The sequence below is a fragment of the Pygocentrus nattereri genome, chromosome 3, assembly GCF_015220715.1.
Source record: "Pygocentrus nattereri isolate fPygNat1 chromosome 3, fPygNat1.pri, whole genome shotgun sequence".
Classification (NCBI taxonomy): Eukaryota; Metazoa; Chordata; class Actinopteri; order Characiformes; family Serrasalmidae; genus Pygocentrus; species Pygocentrus nattereri.
The window spans coordinates 47,546,747-47,568,415 of NC_051213.1; the positions used below are offsets into that span (position 1 = coordinate 47,546,747).

General features: G+C 40.6%; 2 protein-coding genes across 5 annotated transcripts in view; both read left to right on the forward strand.

Moving 5' to 3' along the window:
- Positions 1-890: 890 nt before the first annotated feature.
- On the forward strand, positions 891-7,954 carry zgc:92606 (uncharacterized protein LOC100000242 homolog). 2 transcript variants are annotated; one of them, XM_017706106.2, is made up of 5 exons: positions 891-1,063; positions 3,221-3,310; positions 3,530-3,608; positions 4,732-4,850; positions 7,087-7,954. In XM_017706106.2, the coding sequence occupies exons 2-5, from the start codon at positions 3,221-3,223 to the stop codon at positions 7,150-7,152; spliced, it is 354 nt and encodes a 117-aa protein (XP_017561595.1). In that variant the 5' UTR covers positions 891-1,063; the 3' UTR covers positions 7,153-7,954. The 2 variants fall into 2 exon arrangements, with proteins under 2 accessions (XP_017561595.1, XP_017561596.1); XM_017706107.2 differs by having other exon boundaries at positions 891-1,052.
- A 4,176-nt stretch (positions 7,955-12,130) lies between these two features.
- Positions 12,131-21,669, forward strand: part of si:dkey-26c10.5 (uncharacterized protein LOC563797 homolog) — a 28,302-nt gene continuing 18,763 nt past the window's right edge. Inside the window, exons 1-3 of one of the 3 annotated variants that reach the window (XM_037537039.1) lie at positions 12,131-12,462; positions 16,789-16,956; positions 18,312-18,458. In XM_037537039.1, coding sequence (XP_037392936.1) covers positions 16,854-16,956; positions 18,312-18,458 — 250 coding nt within the window. In that variant the 5' untranslated portion in view covers positions 12,131-12,462; positions 16,789-16,853. Of the gene's footprint in view, positions 12,463-16,557; positions 16,957-18,311; positions 18,459-21,669 lie in introns of those variants that run through there. The other 2 variants (XM_017706111.2, XM_017706112.2) reach the window with 2 other exon arrangements.

The window sequence follows — 21,669 nt, forward strand, 5'->3', positions numbered from 1 at the left end:
CTGCATTGCACTTCGTATTGCAAGTCAGTACATGTGAAAATTTAATAACTGGCAAAGTATGTATTTAAAAAAATATGACATACAGTGGCATATATGGATTCCCTTATACGCAACTTCTATTAGTCATATATGGACATATAAGTGACAGTTATGCCAACATACGGACCCCTGCTGGTGACATCCTGCATAAATAAAAATAATGCGTGGCCACGACTTAGCAAGGCGTGGAAATGAGATGATTAAGTCGTGGCTACGACTTTGTAAAGCATGGGAATGAGATCCTACTGAGTGGCCACGACTTAGCAAGGCGTGGAAATGAGATGATTAAGTCGTGGCTACGACTTTGTAAAGCATGGGAACGAGATCCTACTGAGTGGCCACGACTTAGTAAGGCGTGATCTCGTTGCCATGCACTACTAAGTCATGGCCACCACTTGCTCATCTCATTCTCACACCTTATCTTTATTGTATGTGTTGTAATTTGTTTTGCTGCTATGTATGTTGCTGGTGTACTTCATTTTAATGTTTTGCTTTAAAAAGTCTATCAGCGGTTGAGTCAGATGTTCTTTTGGAGCAAAAAGGGAGGAGAACTCGCTGAACTGGTCTGATCCTCTGCTCGTACATGAAGGAACAGAAGGTGCTTCCAGCGTTCTGGGCAGAAAAAAGGACACGTCATGCACGTATCACGGGATCCAGGCCCAGTTTCGCCCTTGTTTTCATTGGTCCAATTGAGGGCAAAAACAGCTGATGGACAACGAGTTTCTCGAATGAAAGCATTGTAAACAAACCTAAGTCCCGCCCTTGCTCTTTCGCCATTGGACGGAGACGCATTGCTCGTCTCTGATTGGCCGAAGAGGCGGTGCGGGGTGGGGGGGGGGGGGGGGTCCCGTGTTTTGGTTTCAAGAGAAGTGGATCGGTCGACATTTTAAAAATAGACCGAGATAAGGAGAAAACGGGCTCATTTATGCAGTGAAAAAGGCCTTTATTTTCCGTTTTAAGCGTGTGTCGTGCACGGGGGTCTGATCAAACCGCTTCTGGATTCTTCTGCTGAGGTACAAATAAGGTAAACGTTGGGTTTTGTGTGTGTTTTTGACCCGCCAGTCTGGGTAGAGGCGCAGGCTATCAGCTAACTGTAGCTAGGCTTGGTTAACTCGCCGTTACCATGACAACGGTTGCAAAAAATGACCATAAGTGCGATTTATAGCAACACAAAGGCAGATTCTGTGCTGTTTGGGTTCATTTTGCTTTGCTTAACTGGCCACGTTACGAAATATCAGGCTTCAGCTGGTCGGAGCTCCTATCCAGGTAACGGCTGTCTAGTTTATCGCTTATTAACGTGGATAATAGGATGTTCAATAACAAAGGCTGTGACTAAAAACACTCATTTCCACCTCATGTACTGGACATTCCTGGTTTTTTTATGTTTTATGTCATTTTTTTGGCTGGAAAAAAAAGTGTAAACAACGTTTCCTCCAGGGGTGTCACTAGAGAGTTATGGATGGGGGGGGCTACCTTAAGGCATTACTAGGGGGCTCTGGGGGAAAAATGTCTTTTTGCCTGCTTTTCTAATAGAAATGGTCATAAACATGACTACTTGGTGAAGCAGTGGTTATCTGGCTTAGTGGGGACCCTCAGACACCAGTAGTTTCCACATGATAAACTGCTAAGGGTCCTTTAGACTGTGGTATCAACCCATCAGGTCAACCTGAAGCACTGTTGGTGACTATTGGAGACCACCAGATGTTTTTTTCAGCAAGGATAAAATGCCTTAAATGCTGTCCGTCCACCTGCAGCAGACGCAGAACAAGCAGAGGTCAAGCCAAGCCGTCTTCTCTTGCTTAGATGAGCTGCAGGTCATCTCTGTGTTATTAATGTGGACTGTAGATTAGTACCTGATCAGATCTGCTCCTTTCTCTCCCTCTCCTCAAACTCAAAGCTTCATCTGTTTTCTGCACCCAGCTAAAATCTGACCACCCAACTGGCCTTCACTTCAGCTCTGTCCTCTCTCAAAGAAATTTTGTATGTCCATCTATATCTTTAGCCAATTCACAGAGTGAGTGAACGAGACCCGCACCCAGGTCTGTCACGATTGGCTTGCAGCTCATTTGGTTTGATATGATTGGTCGGGCCACTTTTGCCGTCGCCTCTTATGTTCTGGTAGTAAATCTCTGGTAATACCAGTGGATCAGAGCAGCGGCAGCTCCTCCAAGCTCTTATTGTTCTTGTCATTTTCCCTCCTACAACGAACCAGAACGAGACAGGCTTCACAGTAGAGCCTGTTTGAAAAGTGAAAAGACCACTGGACTCATCAAACGCAGTTATTTAAGGGGGCACTCCGGCCTGCAGCTAGCTTTTAATATGTTCCTTGTCGTGTAAGGTGGTGTAATACTCTGTAGTACAGCAGTTGGACAGAAAAGGCTACTGAATCTGTAAAATAAGATGTGATGTTTAGTTTCTTAGCAGTACCTTCAACTAGCTGTCCTCCTGTTTTAGCCTGCTGGAAGACATCAAACATAAAAAACCCCACCCCAAAGCACAAGCTCCTCCCACCTTCACAATACATCACCAAACAAGGGTTTTCCTCGTCTTTAAAGCCGAAAATCTCACTCTCAGGACTACCGTGGCAACGCTGTAGGAGGTGATGGTCACATTTTCAGTTTGGTTGAACTTCCCTTTTAACAAACTACAGTTTTAAGGTCAACGGTAGATCCGTATCTAGGCCTTAAAGGGGAATTCCACCAGTATTTCAAAGTTTGTGAATAATTTGGTCTTTGAGATGTAAACAAACTCATTCAGAGCGGTTTGTCCTGAAGTGGATCGTTTGCAGAGAAACTTACCAACGATATTTCTTTACAGTGGTGGTGATGGGAACCAGGGGTCGCCATGACTACAGCACAAATATAGCCATTTTATTTACTATCCAGAACCACCTACACGTTCACTGTTTATGTATAACATTGATGATGGTAAAATAGGCACTAATAAGTTACTGGAGTGTATTCAGAAACATTCCCCGTAATAACTTTCCGGGAGGGAGCGTTTAGAAGTGGACGTCTGGTTCCTATCACCACCGCTGTGTGTGCTGTGTATGCATGTGGAAAGAAGATTGTCTTTTTTTTTTTTTTTTTTTTATGAACAAATTGCTGAAGGCTGAGGATAATAAACTGGATCTGAAGGCTGGTAGCAATATTAACGTACAGTGTTTGTTTTTGGCCCTCAGATGAGTAGCCAGTACCAGCGCAGCGTCCCATTTGAGGTCCGGAGATCGGAAGGGGAGAGAGTTCGAGCCAAACATCCGGACAAAATTCCAGTAAGTCATAGAGCTGCAAGAGTTTTAAAGGAAAATTCCAGACAGTCGATTATTACAATCATTTGAATGCTTTCCTGTGTAGAGACTGCGCATAATAGAAGCCAGTGGACAGCTGAGTTTTGTCAGTAGGTCTTTATTCTCTGCCCATTGGCTTCTGTTAGTGTCATGTTGATGCTGTTTTCATTGACAGTGGCTCCAATTATATGTCTTGTTTATTAGATTATTGTGGAGAGAGCCGCTCGGTCTCGCGCTCCTGAGCTCGACAAGAAGAAATACCTCGTTCCCTCAGACCTGACAGGTGAGTCTGTGTCTCCTCGGCATCTTGCCTTGACCACCTCTACAGGACTGAGTTGTGGCCGTGTGATTGGCTGGTCAGCTATATGTGTTAGTGGTTGGGATGGTGTAGTAACACCTCTGCCTTCTACACTGTAGACTGGGGTTCAATCCCCACCTGGGCAAACACCCTACACTATTCCAATAAGAGTCCTTGGGCTAGACTCCCAACACCACCTTGGCCTCCCTGTGTAAAATGATCAAATTGTAAGTCGCTCTGGATCAGAGCTTCAGCCAAATGTCGTAAATGTGAACGTAAATAAGCAACTGAACAGGTTAAAGTGGCCGGTGAGTGTATAAGAGTGGAAGTACGTCACCTAGTAATAGCTGCCATCATGAAGATTGAACTTTTCCTGTCCATTTGTTATAGATATTAGTATAAATGGTATATCATGCAGTGATAACATGGCTGTTGTTGGAAGAAAACCTCGTATCTCCAAAATGGTAACTGTACAGGAGAAGGAAAAAATCCGCTTTACTTTTAATGGAAGTCAATGGAACCAGACGTCTTTCCAAGCCATTTTGGGCCGTTTCTTTTGGTCCATTCATCATGAAATTTACACACAATGTAAAGGCCAGCAGGCGTTTTCAAACAATGTCAAAAACTGAAAAACAACAAAAAATGGAGATATGAGGTTTTCTTCCGACAGCAGCGATGTGCTTGAGACAGTTGCATGATGATTTAGGCATGTAGTTAGCACCATGCTAACTGGGGGGCTATAAGCTTAAGCAAACGATAAACGAACTCCAGGCGCTTGCCTGATTTTAGGGCATGACAAAGTTCCAGCCCCAGCTGTCTCCTCATCTTCCGACCTTTGGCTTTCTGTTCCGTCTCTTTCTCTTCATGATCAATAACAGCCTTTATGATGAGACAAACCTCTCTCTCTCTCTCTCTCTCTCTCTCTCTCTCTCTCTCTCTCTCTCTCTCTCTCTCTCTCTCTCTCTCTCTCTCTCTCTCACACTCTCTCTCTCTCTCTCTCTCTCTCTCACACTCTCACTCTCTCTCTCTCTCTCTCTCACACTCTCTCTCTCTCTCTCTCTCTCTCACACTCTCACTCTCTCTCTCTCTCTCTCTCTCTCTCTCTCAGTTGGCCAGCTGTGTTTCCTCATCAGGCAGCGAGTGTCCATGAGGCCAGAAGAAGCGCTCTTCTTTTTCGTCAAAAATTCCCTCCCTCCTTCCAGCTCCCCTCTTTCCGTCGTATACGAGGTAATCCATAAACGCACTCAAGCGCACTCGTACATGAGATGTTTACGTGTGAATTTGAAGTACGTTTGATCATTATGGTCTCAGTCCACATTGAAATTACAAGAAAAATGGAGTTTACGTTGATCAGGATTACCTGAAGGTTGTCCGGAAGGTTCTGCAGGGCTGATCACACCACAGAAAAAAAAGTTAGGTATGCAGATTCATACGGGATGAAATCACATATTTCATCATATCTAATCACCTTACAGAACCTAATCTCATAAAACTAATCCAGTTCCAATTGGCTTAACTGCGCAAATCCTAGGCTAATCCTAAGTCTTCAGGGCTTATTCTTCAAAGCTTATTATCTAAGAGGGTCTGTAAATTATTCAGTATCTACTAATGATTATTCAGGAACTACAGTAAATTATTCAGTATCTACTATCAATTATTTAGAAACTTCTATGAATTATTCAGTAACTACAATGAATTATTCTGTATCTACTAATGATTATTCAGGAACTACTATGAGTTCAGTAAGTACAGTAAATTATTCAGTATCTACTAATAATTATTTAGAAAATTCTATGAATTAATCAGTATCTACAATGAATTATTCAGTATCTCCTATTAATCATTCAGTAAATGCTATGAATTATTGAGTAAATACAATGAATTACTCTAATCTACTATTATTATTCAGTAAACACTTAGAGTTTCCACTATATACTATGAATTACTCAGTATCTGCTATTAATTATTCAGAAACTACTATGAAATATTCAGTGTCTGCTGTTAATTATTTAGTAAATACTATGAATTATTCAGTGTGTACTATTAATTATTCAGGAAACACTGAATTATTCAGTATATACTATTAATTGCTCAGTATGTACTGCTAATTAGGCTAATCTGATAGTTGAATAATCTTTATCGATTATTTAAACGAATAATCGATTATTCGGATTATGATTCGTTCAATTACCAAATAACTTACGTAGCTATCAGCTGTGAAAAGGTTGATTTTATGCATTTACTACTAACAATGACGATGAATCACTCATTCAAAAATTCACTGTTTTGATGAACTTTCCTGCTAATACAAAAAAATAAATAAAACTCCAAAATCCTCACCAACTAATCAACTATTAAATTAGTTGCCAACTAATTTGGTCGTCGATTTTAGCCGACTAAGTCGAATATTCGTTGTACTACTCATTCAGTAAATACTGTAAATTACTTCGTAACGACTGTCAATTAACTGCTGTGAATTATTCAGCAATTCCTCTACACGTCTCCACCCATTCAAACTACAGCAGTTTAGCTCCGCCCATAGTTGGATGAATCACTGCAAGACAAAGCAGCCAATCAGGACAGCAATAATTTACATATCAGTCTTAAAGGCACAGTAACAAAAACAGCTTGTCGTGTCGGGTTTTTGTAGGAATACGTCCACAGTGTAATAAAAGTTCTGTAAAGCTCATCCAGCCAGAAGCGATTAAAGTAAAGTCAGTTATATAGTTGAGACGGACAGATCTCTTCATTCAGAAAACTGGCCTGGCGTTCGCATGGGACAGAATGACCTTCTGACCCAGGCACAAGCAGTGCATTGTATTCTTTTGGCTTTTAGATGGCACAAAGCACCTGGAGCTCAGGCAGGCCAGCAGGATTGCTTACATAGTAAAAGATGACCCTCGAGGAGCGACGTAAGCTGGTGAGAACCGGCAGAAAACCGGCTCTTAAGATAAATGAACAAAGTAAGTTTGAGAACGATGGCCTTGGCCTGGACCGCCAGGCTGGGGAAGTCTAGAAAGAATGGATCCCAGGGATGGTTGGAGAACAGTTTCCAATGAAGGTGTCAAATTAAGTAACGAGAACCAAAAAGGTGATTCAGGAGACCATCCTGCCACCTGAAGCCCAGCGAGCGAAGACGGGGCCTTCTCCTCCCTTCCACCAGAACTCGGCGCCCGGAGAACTTCCTTTTACTTGCGTTTGTTTGAAAGTGATTAGACAATAATTAGAACAGAACCACAGTGCAGAACAGTCTTCGTGTGTGAACCCCGTGTGTCGGGGCTTTGGGCACGGAGGAAATAGCTCCCGGTCCCGACGCGTAAAAATGAATGACTTATGGTTTTTTTGCCCATAAAACCAGATTCATGAAGACTAGATTCATTGAAGGTGATATATTTTGAACGGAGCTCTAATGCCTGTTTTTTTTATTTGCTGAATTTTTTTATTTTTGTGTTTTTTCGTGCAGGAACACCACGAGGAGGACCTGTTCCTGTACATGACCTACAGCAACGAGAGCGTGTACGGCGCCTGAGAGAGGAGACGAAGGAGCCGCAGTGGGAGCAAGAGGGAGAGGACGGGGCCTGGAGGATGAGAAAGGGGGAGGGACAGAGGGAGGGAGGCGGCGGAGGAAGAAACGGAGGGGAGTTTTGAGGTGTTAACTGTGTTGCCACTATTCTACCGCGTTTGAGGGGCATCGCACAGCGCTGTGGCTTATTCGTGTGTTTTGGGGCAGCCCCGGGTGTTCGACTATACTCAACTCTATGACGGCGCAGCATTAAAGCATTCTGGCTTAGATATGAGCGATGGAGTGAGAGGCGGTGACTTAAAGGAGCACTTCAGTGTTTTTCGCCCTGATCTCTGTCTGCCGCCTGTGAACCGCACTACCGATTACCAGTGATTCAGATCCGTTTCACTGTTCTTAGAAAAGAGACTTCAGAACTAGTGAGTGGTAGAAGCCAGTAGGCAGATGCTCAGTTCTGTCGGTAAACGCACTTAAAACAAAGCAAAAAGCTTAACGGCGCTATAGAATCCCTCAGGCGGACGAATTTGTCTGAGGTGTGTGTGTAATTTGTGCTTTCAGAGATTGGACTAGTTTTCCAGGGGGCAACATTTGTGGCAGTTTATTCAGGCGAGGCTGAAAAATACTCATGTTCCTTTCAAAGAGGGCAAGCAGAGAGGGGGACCGTGTAAAGACAGCGGCGCCGCACAAAAGTGTTCATACTTTCATGACTCTCTCCCAGGAGGGACTCATCTGTATTTAATGCAAATAGTATTTTTTTGTAAAGTTATGAAATACCTTTTGTTCAAATAATGAATAAAAACGTAATACTGAAGATTCTGCGTGCCTGTGAAATTTTTGTAGTTTCAGAACTGAGGTAAAAAGATTATTCGTAGCTTTAAAGGTTTTAATTAAGGTATTTTTATCCCCGACGAGATGCGTTAGAGGCGCTTTAAAGAGGGATATTGAAAATTCATTTAGTAAAATTGGCAATCAGATAATATTTTAACTTGGCGATTATTTTTTAACAAGGTTTGGCCATAAATCGGTCTACTGAGGCCATAAATTAATATAATTAACCTTTTGAGGTCGCAAGTTATTATACCGAGGCCACAAGATAAGTTTCTCATGGCTACAGATGTATATACCGATTCTTTGAGGTCACAAATTCATATATTAATAATTTGAGAACACTAATAATTATATGGAGGCCACAAAGTAAGTTTCCCCCGAAAACAAATTCATATATTAATACTTTGAGGACACAGATTCATATATTAATATTAAGAGGCCACACATTATACTGAGGCCATAAATTAAGTTTCTCATGGCCACAAATTCATGTATTAATATACTGGGGTCATGAAAGGACAGGGCTGCCAGCACTAGATATGCTGCAAGATGCAAATCAGTGGTAAATTGAAAAACAGGAAACTGAGGTTGCCGCTAGTTAAAGTAGATGGTTTGTAGACGTTCAGTCTGTCTGTAATGAACAGTCAATGTTTTTAAATGTGACTGAAAGAAAACAGAGACCAGTATGAATTCTATGCTGCACTAAGCTTGTTTATGCAGGTCTGGTGCTGCTTATAACCTGTTATTGACAGCGCTGAGATGTGAAGGAATATAAGTATTGGGCATATGTATTCATATGTACTCTGCTAAAGCCTGAGTAGACTGATAAATCAATGTGATCAGTTATTAATCTCAGTGTTACTGAGCTCTGCTAAAGCCTGAGTAGACTGATAAATCAATGTGATGATCAGTTATTAATCTCAGTGTTACTGAGCTCTGCTAAAGTCTGAGTAGACTGATAAATCAATGTGATCGGTTATTAATCTCAGTGTTACTGAGCTCTGCTAAAGCCTGAGTAGACTGATAAATCAATGTGATCAGTTATTAATCTCAGCGTTACTGAGCTCTGCTAAAGCCTGAGTAGACTGATAAATCAATGTGATCAGTTATTAATCTCAGTGTTACTGAGCTCTGCTAAAGCCTGAGTAGACTGATAAATCAATGTGATCAGTTATTAATCTCAGTGTTACTGAGCTCTGCTAAAGCCTGAGTAGACTGATAAATCAATGTGATCGGTTATTAATCTCAGTGTTACTGAGCTCTGCTAAAGTCTGAGTAGACTGATAAATCAATGTGATCAGTTATTAATCTCAGCGTTACTGAGCTCTGCTAAAGCCTGAGTAGACTGATAAATCAATGTGATCGGTTATTAATCTCAGTGTTACTGAGCTCTGCTAAAGTCTGAGTAGACTGATAAATCAATGTGATCAGTTATTAATCTCAGTGTTACTGAGCTCTGCTAAAGCCTGAGTAGACTGATAAATCAATGTGATCGGTTATTAATCTCAGTGTTACTGAGCTCTGCTAAAGCCTGAGTAGACTGATAAATCAATGTGATCAGTTATTAATCTCAGCGTTACTGAGCTCTGCTAAAGCCTGAGTAGACTGATAAATCAATGTGATCAGTTATTAATCTCAGTGTTACTGAGCTCTGCTAAAGTCTGAGTAGACTGATAAATCAATGTGATCAGTTATTAATCTCAGTGGTACTGAGCTCTGCTAAAGCCTGAGTAGACTGATAAATCAATGTGATCAGTTATTAATCTCAGCGTTACTGAGCTCTGCTAAAGCCTGAGTAGACTGATAAATCAATGTGATGATCAGTTATTAATCTCAGCGTTACTGAGCTCTGCTAAAGCCTGAGTAGACTGATAAATCAATGTGATCAGTTATTAATCTCAGTGTTACTGAGCTCTGCTAAAGCCTGAGTAGACTGATAAATCAATGTGATTATCAGTTATTAATCTCAGCGTTACTGAGCTCTGCTAAAGTCTGAGTAGACTGATAAATCAATGTGATCGGTTATTAATCTCAGTGTTACTGAGCTCTGCTAAAGTCTGAGTAGACTGATAAATCAATGTGATTATCAGTTATTGATCTCAGTGTTACTGAGCTCTGCTAAAGCCTGAGTAGACTGATAAATCAATGTGATCAGTTATTAATCTCAGTGTTACTGAGCTCTGCTAAAGCCTGAGTAGACTGATAAATCAATGTGATCAGTTATTAATCTCAGTGTTACTGAGCTCTGCTAAAGCCTGAGTAGACTGATAAATCAATGTGATCAGTTATTAATCTCAGCGTTACTGAGCTCTGCTAAAGCCTGAGTAGACTGATAAATCAATGTGATCAGTTATTAATCTCAGTGTTACTGAGCTCTGCTAAAGCCTGAGTAGACTGATAAATCAATGTGATCAGTTATTAATCTCAGCGTTACTGAGCTCTGCTAAAGCCTGAGTAGACTGATAAATCAATGTGATCGGTTATTAATCTCAGTGTTACTGAGCTCTGCTAAAGCCTGAGTAGACTGATAAATCAATGTGATCAGTTATTAATCTCAGTGTTACTGAGCTCTGCTAAAGCCTGAGTAGACTGATAAATCAATGTGATCGGTTATTAATCTCAGCGTTACTGAGCTCTGCTAAAGACTGAGTAGACTGATAAATCAATGTGATCAGTTATTAATCTCAGCGTTACTGAGCTCTGCTAAAGCCTGAGTAGACTGATAAATCAATGTGATCGGTTATTAATCTCAGCGTTACTGAGCTCTGCTAAAGCCTGAGTAGACTGATAAATCAATGTGATCGGTTATTAATCTCAGCGTTACTGAGCTCTGCTAAAGCCTGAGTAGAATGATAAATCAATGTGATCAGTTATTAATCTCAGCGTTACTGAGCTCTGCTAAAGCCTGAGTAGACTGATAAATCAATGTGATCGGTTATTAATCTCAGTGTTACTGAGCTCTGCTAAAGCCTGAGTAGAATGATAAATCAATGTGATCAGTTATTAATCTCAGTGTTACTGAGCTCTGCTAAAGCCTGAGTAGACTGATAAATCAATGTGATCAGTTATTAATCTCAGCGTTACTGAGCTCTGCTAAAGACTGAGTAGACTGATAAATCAATGTGATCAGTTATTAATCTCAGTGTTACTGAGCTCTGCTAAAGCCTGAGTAGACTGATAAATCAATGTGATCGGTTATTAATCTCAGCGTTACTGAGCTCTGCTAAAGTCTGAGTAGACTGATAAATCAATGTGATCAGTTATTAATCTCAGTGTTACTGAGCTCTGCTAAAGCCTGAGTAGAATGATAAATCAATGTGATCAGTTATTAATCTCAGCGTTACTGAGCTCTGCTAAAGCCTGAGTAGACTGATAAATCAATGTGATCAGTTATTAATCTCAGTGTTACTGAGCTCTGCTAAAGCCTGAGTAGACTGATAAATCAATGTGATCGGTTATTAATCTCAGTGTTACTGAGCTCTGCTAAAGTCTGAGTAGACTGATAAATCAATGTGATCGGTTATTAATCTCAGTGTTACTGAGCTCTGCTAAAGCCTGAGTAGACTGATAAATCAATGTGATCAGTTATTAATCTCAGTGTTACTGAGCTCTGCTAAAGCCTGAGTAGACTGATAAGTCAATGTGATCAGTTATTAATCTCAGCGTTACTGAGCTCTGCTAAAGCCTGAGTAGACTGATAAATCAATGTGATGGGTTATTAATCTCAGCGTTACTGAGCTCTGCTAAAGCCTGAGTAGACTGATAAATCAATGTGATCAGTTATTAATCTCAGTGTTACTGAGCTCTGCTAAAGCCTGAGTAGACTGATAAATCAATGTGATCAGTTATTAATCTCAGTGTTACTGAGCTCTGCTAAAGCCTGAGTAGACTGATAAATCAATGTGATCAGTTATTAATCTCAGTGTTACTGAGCTCTGCTAAAGTCTGAGTAGACTGATAAATCAATGTGATCAGTTATTAATCTCAGCGTTACTGAGCTCTGCTAAAGCCTGAGTAGACTGATAAATCAATGTGATCGGTTATTAATCTCAGTGTTACTGAGCTCTGCTAAAGCCTGAGTAGACTGATAAATCAATGTGATCAGTTATTAATCTCAGTGTTACTGAGCTCTGCTAAAGCCTGAGTAGACTGATAAATCAATGTGATCAGTTATTAATCTCAGCGTTACTGAGCTTTACTCAACACAAAACCTACTCCTCCTCCTAAACCTAACCAACATTGTTGATAATCAATCACCAGAAAGTTTATGGATGATGTAAGTATCCGTAGATCATTTACAGGGGACCATCAACATGAAGTATGACCAAAGTCTAGGACAACACCTTCAGCACAGATAAGATTAGATGATGAAGAAGAAAGGATTGCTCATGAACCAAAAACACGAACCTAGCCTAACCCTGCCTGAGCGTGCAGTTCACTTACCGAAGACAAAAACAGTCCCCTGAAAAATCCTCCTGTTCACTTCAACAGGTAAGAAGCTCACAGCCGGATATCAGATCACCTTTAGGCTTCAAAGGAAAAGGTTAAAACCCCCCTGTGATAAACGCACAGCTTCAAATGGCTTAGTGCTTTTATAAAACGGTGGCATCAGAAAATATGATGAAATACACGTATTTTAGAAGATAAATGATCACTAATAATAATCAACATAAACAAGTAATCCGCCAAGAAATGTAGTTCCTTTACAGATTGGTAACGTTGCCAAGCAACCACAGCCTGCTGAATGAGGAGAAGACCGTTCGGTCACCTGTTTCTGTGCACACGGTCATTTCATGAGCTTTTTAACTTTTGGTCATATCACAATGAGCATTTGATAACACAAGCAAAAAATCTTCACATTATAAGTCCTTTTTGGTCACCAAATTACTGCCAAGAGTCCTGTTTAACAGGTTGGTTGGTGAGGGAGTACGGAGCCGTTTGGGATTCAGCCTGGGTTTGGTTTGACGCTATTCTGACTGAAACTCGAACATTTGAGGCCCGTTTTGCTGTGAATCATATCGTAAATACTTGAATTCAAGCCCGCGATATTAAATATGGGGTCGTTCAAGCTGCCAGCTATCTTTTAGCTCGGTAACTAGCTGACCAGCCTAGTTCTAATTATGAAAACAGCAGCAAATTTTTAAAACTTCACACACGAAACATGTCGTGTCTGATCAAGTACGTTTGAGAAACGAGGAAAATGAGTCAAATAGTACTAATAAAAAAAAAAGACTAAGGTATTAAAGTGGTGGTAAAGTACATTTTCCAAGTGCATATTTAGGGGTTACGGTTAAATGATGATTTTGCCTCTATGTTTCGCTTATTACTGTCTCTATTAATGCCTTGGGTTACAGATCATATCTGTGGTTGGTTAGTGTAGTGGGTAACACCTCTGCTTTCTATGCTGTAGACTGGGGTTCAATCCCCCACCTGGGTAAGCCCCCTACACTACACCAATAAGAGTCCTTGGGCTAGACTCCTAACACCGCCTTCGCCTACCTGTGTAAAATGATCAAATTATAAGCCGCTCCAGATAAGAGCGTCTGCCAAATGCCATAAATGTGAATATCAATCTTGTATTGTTTTTTTTTTTACTGTTTGAAGTAAAATTGTTCATATGTGACCTTAGAAGGTCCCTCTTATGGTAGTTAAAGAAAACGGTATAGGTATTTATCTGTACATACAGAGATATTTAGATAAAGTAATCTGGACGTTTGGACTGTCGTGTACTAGTGTAGTAAATTATGCGTTGATTAGCCATAATCATACAAGATTTTTGTTATTTTGTTCAACATTGAATCCTACACTTATTTAGGGGTGACAGTAGATGTTCCAAAAAACTGGAGAATAGTTTTAGTGTACTAGACATTGGGATTAAGCACCGGAGATTTTGAAAAGTGAACAGTTATTATGAGCCGTGTGACGTTTTCTGTGTTTACTGTTTGCACCGTGACCGGAAAACAAGTGTCTGAAGACTTTGAGTTTCCTTCCTTTTTTTTCGCGAATTTGTACAAACAGCAAAGACCAGAAAACATCAGTGCTTTTTTTGTGTGTCTTTCATTAGCAGGCCAATAATAAATAAATAAATAAATAAATAAATACATAAATATGTTCGTTTTTCTCACATTTTCGTGCACCTAAACACATCAAGCGTGTCATATTTCATTTTTATCAAGCAGCTCAGTTTCATAACAAAGCACTGTATGTTTTTAAAGTGTCCAGTCTCGAGTCGGAGGAGGTCAGCTGCGTTCTGTATTTCCTCACATTCCTCCTTGTCTTATGCTACATTTGGCGTGAGGATCTGAAACCGTTTCGTGAGAAAAATGTGCACAAAATAGAGGAAGCCAGGAGGGAGCCAATACTTTTTCACAGTGTTGTGCCTGCTCTGAAATTGCACGTTTGGTAAACGTTAGCTGAAATCGGGTTTATGGACATTAAAGCTCGGACCTGGGAGAGCTGACCGGATGTCTGCTACTTTAGTCTCCTATCTTGCTTGTTAGCGAGCTGTAGGCCCACACAGCCTACAGTTAAAAGAAGCAAACCCAGACCACACGGCCAGTTCACAAAGTTTCTGTATGTCACGAGTGTCACGATTGGCCCCTCCCAGTCCTACATATGCTTTTGTTTTGTTTTGATCTTGTCCAAGTGATTCTTTGTTTTGCTTCTTCCTGGTCCTGCCCCCTTGTTTCCAGACCCTGCCCCCTTGTTAACCCTCATTATTCACTGTATTTAAGGCTTGTGTTTTCCCCTGTTAGTTCACTGGTCTTTGTATTGTGTTGTAGGTATTGTATTGTTTAGCGTCATTCTTCCGGCCTCACACACACACACACACACACACACGCCGGACATTTTATTAGGTACACCTGTTGAACACCTGTTGAACACCTGTTCAATTACATGTTTACACAAATAGCTAATCAGCCAATCACACGGCCGCAGCTCACTGCATTTAGGCATGTAGAGGTGGTCAAGACAACTTGCTGAAGTGCAGACCGAGCATCAGAACGGGGAAGAAAGGGGATTTAAGGGACTTTGAACGTGGCGTGGTTGTTGGTGCCAGACGGGCTGGTCTGAGTATTTCAGAAACTGCTGATCTACTGGGATTTTCACACACAACCATCTCTAGGGTTCACAGAGAACGGTCCGAAAAAGAGGAACTATCCAGTGAGCGGTCAGTTGTGTGGACGAAAATGCCTTGTTGATGTGAGAGGTCAGAGGAGAACGGGCAGACTGGTTCCAGATGATAGAAAGGCAGCAGGAACTCAAATAACCAACCAGAATCTCTGAGGAACGTTTCCAACACCTTGTTGAAAGTGTGCCATGAAGAATTAAGGCAGTTCTGAAGGCAAAAGGGGGTCCAACCTTTTACTAGCAAGGTGTACCTAATAAAGTGGTCAGTGAGTGTGTGTATATATATATATATATATATATATATATATATATATATATATATAAATATATAAAACATATAAACTGTCTATTTGAGATCACTGAACAACTCATTTGGGCATGCGGTGGGAGGACGGGCTGCTAATGAGTTTGGTATAAGCTTCCTTCACTTGTTATTTACATTAGTTTTTTCGAGCTTTAGTGCAAAACCACATGCACAGACTTGTCGTGGCTGATCAACTACGTCTGAGGTAAGAGGGGAAAACCTGTACATTAAGCTTTTCGCCAAACTATCGCTTTAAAAGTGATCCATACAATAAGTGGTGCTTACAGGAAAGTTTACCTTTCTGGTCTTTTCTGGGGGAACCGGGCATCCTAGCCAAACTGTAGACGTCTTCTGTTGGGTTGTTCAGTTTGGAATACAAAGGATCGTCGTCTTCTTTCTCTTTGTCTTCTTTTCCTTCTGGATTTTCCACCTCTTTCTCTTCTGCTTTGGGAAGAAATGAAACAAACAAGCTGGGTGTGATTTCGGCTCCATATCGAGATCCAGAAGAACGGGACAATTTGTACCGTCCAACAAAGACGACTTGCTGAAGTGCAGACCGAGCATCAGAACGGGGAAGAAAGGGGATTTAAGGGGCTTTGAACGTGGCGTGGTTGTTGGTGCCAGACGGGCTGGTCTGAGTATTTCAGAAACTGCTGATCTGCTGGGATTTTCACACACAACCATCTCTAGGGTTTACAGAGAACGGTCCGAAAAAGAGGAAACATCCAGTGAGCGGTCAGTTGTGTGGACGAAAATGCCTTGTGAGAGGTCAGAGGAGAACGGGCAGACTGGTTCCAGATGATAGAAACCAAAATCTCTGAGGAACGTTTCCAACACCTTGTTGAAAGTGTGGCACAAAGCATTAAGGCAGTTCTGAAAGCAAAAGGGGGTCCAACCTTTTACTAGCAGGGGTACCTAATAAAGTGGCCGGTGAATGTATATATCATTATTAAATAATACTCTATAAATTTTCTTTATTCAAATATTAGAATTTTCTCAGCAAATAAACACAAACTACCCAAATAAATAGATTTGGTGACGTGTGCACATCTGGCCACATTACTGGATTTCTGTAAGGGATGACCAGCCGTGAGGCAGAGCAGTTGCTCAAACTCGTCTACTTCTCATTAAAAGCAGCAGTGAAAGGAAGAGAGAAGTGACGGGATGGCGTGGTGATATAAAAGTCTGATGAGGAAGTGTGGAGACAGCAATATAAGGGGATGATGAGCAAGAACTTCTCGGAGTGCCGTTGTTTCTCTGATGTAAGCTGAGAGACACAGCAGTCTTCTTCTTTTCTAGTATAGGTTAGCTCCGTTCACACAGGCTGGCTGGAGTGCGAAGGCAGGCCTGCTGCAGGAGTTACATAAGTCTCTTTTGTCCAGGAGGTCTCCGCACGTCACTGAGGTCCGAGGACTGAGCCGGGAAAGCGAAACAGAGGGACAGAGCCATGGCGAGTGAGAAAGTGACTGAGGTGGAGATGGAGAAGATCAGCCCAGCGGAGGAGAGAGAGAGTGAGGATGCAGAGAAAGGCAAAGTGAGAGAGACTAAAGGTAAAATGGCTGTTTGGGTCAAAAGGTGTGTGTGTGTGTGTGTGTGTGTGTGTGTGTGTGTGTGTGTGTGTGTGTGTGTGTGTGTGTGTGTGTGTGTAGAGTCTAATGGTAAAAGCCATTAAACCAAAGCTTATAATGAATTAACTTTCATTAACTATTATAAAGTGCTCAGTAGTTACTGTAAATTATATTTCTATGAAATATTTAGTAATTCCTATGAAAGGTCCAGTGAATATAATTAATATTAATAATTCTGTCCTATACTATTATTTGCCCAATAATTGTAATCACCATTATATCATGTCATCTATTCATCCTCTTATACAAATTTAGTATTAAGTTAATACACTTTGATTATGAACTATTATTATTTAGTAACCACTTTAATTATTCAGTACATGCTGAAATACTGTGGTTATTAACTATTATGAATTATTAAGTAACTACATTAGCTATTCAGTACCTATTGAAATACTGTGATTATTAACTATTACGAATTATTCAGTAACTACTTTAACTATTCAGTAAATTCTAAAATACTGTGATTATTAAATATTATAAATTTTTTGGTATATATTATAAATTATTAAGTAACTACATTAGCTATTCTGTACCTCTTGAAATACTGTGATTATTAACTATTACAAATTATTCAGTAACTACTTTAACTATTCAGTAAATTCTAAAATACTGTGGTTATTAACTATTATAAATTTTTTGGTATATATTATAAATTATTAAGTAACTATATTAGCTATTCTGTACCTATTGAAATACTGTGATTATTAACTATTACGAATTATTCAGTAACTACTTTAACTATTCAGTAAATTCTAAAATACTGTGATTATTAAATATTATTAATTTTTTGGTATATATTATAAATTATTAAGTAACTACATTAGCTATTCTGTACTTCTTGAAATACTGTGATTATTAACTATTATTTTTTTTGGTATATATTATAAATTATTTATTAACTACATCAGGCTACACAGAAACTCATGAATTCACTATCTACTGTGATTATTCATGAACTATTATGAATTATTCAGTATTACTCAGTCTCGGTGTAATTTCTGAGAAGGAGGAACTGAAGTGTGAATACAGACTCTTAGAGTTTAAGGGCTTAAATAAGTCCTGTTAATAACTCTTATCGGCCCAGTTACAGCAGTAGCCTCGGCCCGGTAAAGGTTTATTCTTAAGCTGTTCAGTTCTTGCAGTAAAATCAAACGTGCAGGTCAAAAAAATCAAGTTGCAGTGAATTGCTGGACGGTACAAATTGTCCCGTTCTTCTGGATCTCGATATGGAGCCGAAATCACACCCAGCTTGTTTGTTTCTTTTCTTCCCAAAGCAGAAGAGAAAGAGGCGGAAAATCCAGAAGGAAAAGAAGACAAAGAGAAAGAAGACGACGATCCTTTGTATTCCAAACTGAACAACCCAACAGAAGACGTCTACAGTTTGGCTAGGATGCCCGGTTCCCCCAGAAAAGACCAGAAAGGTAAACTTTCCTGTAAGCACCACTTATTGTATGGATCACTTTTAAAGCGATAGTTTGGCGAAAAGCTTAATGTACAGGTTTTCCCCTCTTACCTCAGACGTAGTTGATCAGCCACGACAAGTCTGTGCATGTGGTTTTGCACTAAAGCTCGAAAAAACTAATGTAAATAACAAGTGAAGGAAGCTTATACCAAACTCATTAGCAGCCCGTCCTCCCACCGCATGCCCAAATGAGTTGTTCAGTGATCTCAAATAGACAGTTTATATGTTTTATATATTTATATATACACACACACACTCACTGACCACTTTATTAGGCACACCTTGCTAGTAAAAGGTTGGACCCCCTTTTCCCTTCAGAACTGCCTTAATTCTTCGTGGCAGACTTTCAACAAGGTGTTGGAAACGTTCCTCAGAGATTCTGGTTGGTTATTTGAGTTCCTGCTGCCTTTCTATCATCTGGAACCAGTCTGCCCATTCTCCTCTGACCTCTCACATCAACAAGGCATTTTCATCCACACAACTGACCGCTCACTGGATATTTCCTCTTTTTCGGACCGTTCTCTGTAAACCCTAGAGATGGTTGTGTGTGAAAATCCCAGCAGATCAGCAGTTTCTGAAATACTCAGACCAGCCCGTCTGGCACCAACAACCACGCCACGTTCAAAGTCCCTTAAATCCCCTTTCTTCCCCGTTCTGATGCTCGGTCTGCACTTCAGCAGGTTGTCTTGACCACCTCTACAGGCCTAAATGCACTGAGTGGCCGTGTGATTGGCTGATTAGCTGTTTGTGTTAACATGTAATTGAAAGTGGCCAGAGAGTGTGTGTGTATATATATAGATATAGGTCATCCTGCACACGCTTCAGAATATATATATATATAGGGTTATGTGCATTTAACCGATTGAATATATGACCACCCGGTCAAACTGCATGTGCAGACATCCACAGGGAACAAACTTAAAATGTGGCATTTTTTTCTGCAAATTTCAGAGCACGATTTCCATTTATCTGCTTACGTTTAACCTAACGAAGTCAAATTTTAGGTCCTCTGTTAAGTTCAGCACATAAACTATAATTGCGCATTAAAATGTGCGCGACTGCAGGACGCGTTCACTTACTGTCGCTCAGAATGTCAACAAAAACGTGGCACTTGGCCAGAGCGCCAAAACTCTGGCACACAAAAAGCCGCCGAAATTGCAGAACAGCGGCGTCACACGTCACTGCCGAGACGATTAGCAATACAGCAACTCGAGCTGCTGTGAAGTTCCTGCATTTCACTTTTAGCAGCACTGCTTGATTCCGCAGCCCACGCCTTTCTGCTTGGGTCTTCAGAGCGTTTGTAGTGGCCGGTGGAAATAATAAAGCTGGAGGAGGTCAGCCTGGTGTCTGTAAATCCTTTTAAAAGTCCAGCTGTCTCGGATATCTAAATCAGAGCTTTGGAGGAATCAAAAAGGCCCGAAAGAGGAACAGAGAGCGAGCGGAGGACAGAAGCGCCGTCTTTCACCACAGCACCAGCAAAACCACATCACACTGCAAGATGTTAATGTCTAAAAACACGAGGATGAATCACGGTTCAGTGGAAGCTCTGAGATTTGGGAAACGGAGCTGTTTTGCTTGAAAAATGAGCAGTTTCAGCTAAAACAACTCATCTGTGCCCAGTATGCTGCCCCCTGAGTGGACGACGTCATCCTGCACATGCTTCGAAAGATGGCTTTTTTTTAAATAAAGGCAATGTACGTAGCACTAACGGGGGTCTTCTATTGTTACAAGCATGAACCCTTTTCTGTATAGAACCATCTACACAGATCAGGCACATTATGGCAGCACTGCTGTGTCTGATCCACTTGTACCAGCACAACACACACGAACACACCACCACCACCACGTCAGTGTTACTGCAGTGCTGAGAATGATCCACCACCCAAATAGTACCTGCTCTGTGAGGGTCCATGGGGGTCCTGACCACTGAAGAACAGGGTAACAGAGTATCAGAGAAACAGATGGACTACAGTCTGTAACTGTAGAACTACAGAGTGCAGCTATACAGTAAGTGGAGCTGATAAAGTGGACAGTGAGCGTAGAAACGAGGAGGTGGTCAGAATGTTATGCGTTCAACGTCTGTGTATGTAGCCTAGGACATAATTCATATCATGGAATATCAACGGTTGTGGCAGCCCAGTTAAGAGCAGGAAGGTACAGGTTGATGTTGCATATCTTCAGGAAACGCATGTGAAAGATCTTGAAGCTCTTAAATTGGGTGGGACTCAATATTATTATTATTATATATAGTATTTTACTCCTCATTCACAAGTAAACAAAGCGGGATGATGATCTTAGTTAACAAAACATTGAGTTTTGTAATGCTCAAAAGAATTTAAAGACAATTATGGGCAGATTATTTGTGTTGAAACCCTTATTAATGGAGTTAAACTGGTATGGTGTAATATATACATGCCCCTAATAAGGAAGATCCGGTTTTTATTAACAAAGTAAACAAGATCCTGTGTGACGAGGACGGACGAATCATATTAGCAGGAGATTGTAACCAGGTAATTGATGCTACTCTTGATAAAAGCAGGTTTAGGGGCCCGTTGATGCCCCGGGATAGGCCTGCAATCCATATCCATTTTTCTCTCACTGTCACAAAACATTCACGCATAGATTTTTTCTTAGTATCAAATTTCACTACTGAACAGGTCATAGACTGTAAAACTGGTTCAGTCATATTGTCAGACCAGGCATCAGTAGAACTTTATGTAGAAACGGGACAAAGAGGAAGAGGCGCATGAATTATTATTATTGTTATTGCAAGATGAGACATTTAGTGCCTCATTGGCAGGAACTGATCTCCTTCTTTGAAATGAATATGGGGACTACAGAAAAGAAGGCTTCAGTATGGGAAGCATCCCAGGCATCTATCAGGGGATTATTAATTGCTCAAGCATGTAAAAGAAAAAAGGAAAGTGTGAGCCGAATAAACCAATTAGAAACAGAAATTATTATTATTATTTAGAGGCATTTGAATCTGGATCCCTACCTGCTACATTTGATGAAACTTTGATATCATTGATTCCCAAAAAAGACAGAGATATGATAGACCCCTCAAATTTCAGACCCATAAGCTTCATTAATGTTGGTTGTAAAATATTAACTAAAATATTAGCTACCCGATTGGAAAAAGTGTTGCCTAGTATCATTAATAAAGATCA

What these genes read in the sequence shown, in the direction of transcription:
- zgc:92606 (XM_017706106.2), top strand. Translation starts at nt 3,221, where the DNA reads ATGAGTAGCCAGTACCAGCGCAGCGTCCCATTTGAGGTCCGGAGATCG. An exon ending in AACATCCGGACAAAATTCCA is followed by an intron (nt 3,311 to 3,529) that starts GTAAGTCATAGA and finishes CTTGTTTATTAG; the next exon opens with ATTATTGTGGAGAGAGCCGC. An exon ending in CGTTCCCTCAGACCTGACAG is followed by an intron (nt 3,609 to 4,731) that starts GTGAGTCTGTGT and finishes TCTCTCTCTCAG; the next exon opens with TTGGCCAGCTGTGTTTCCTC.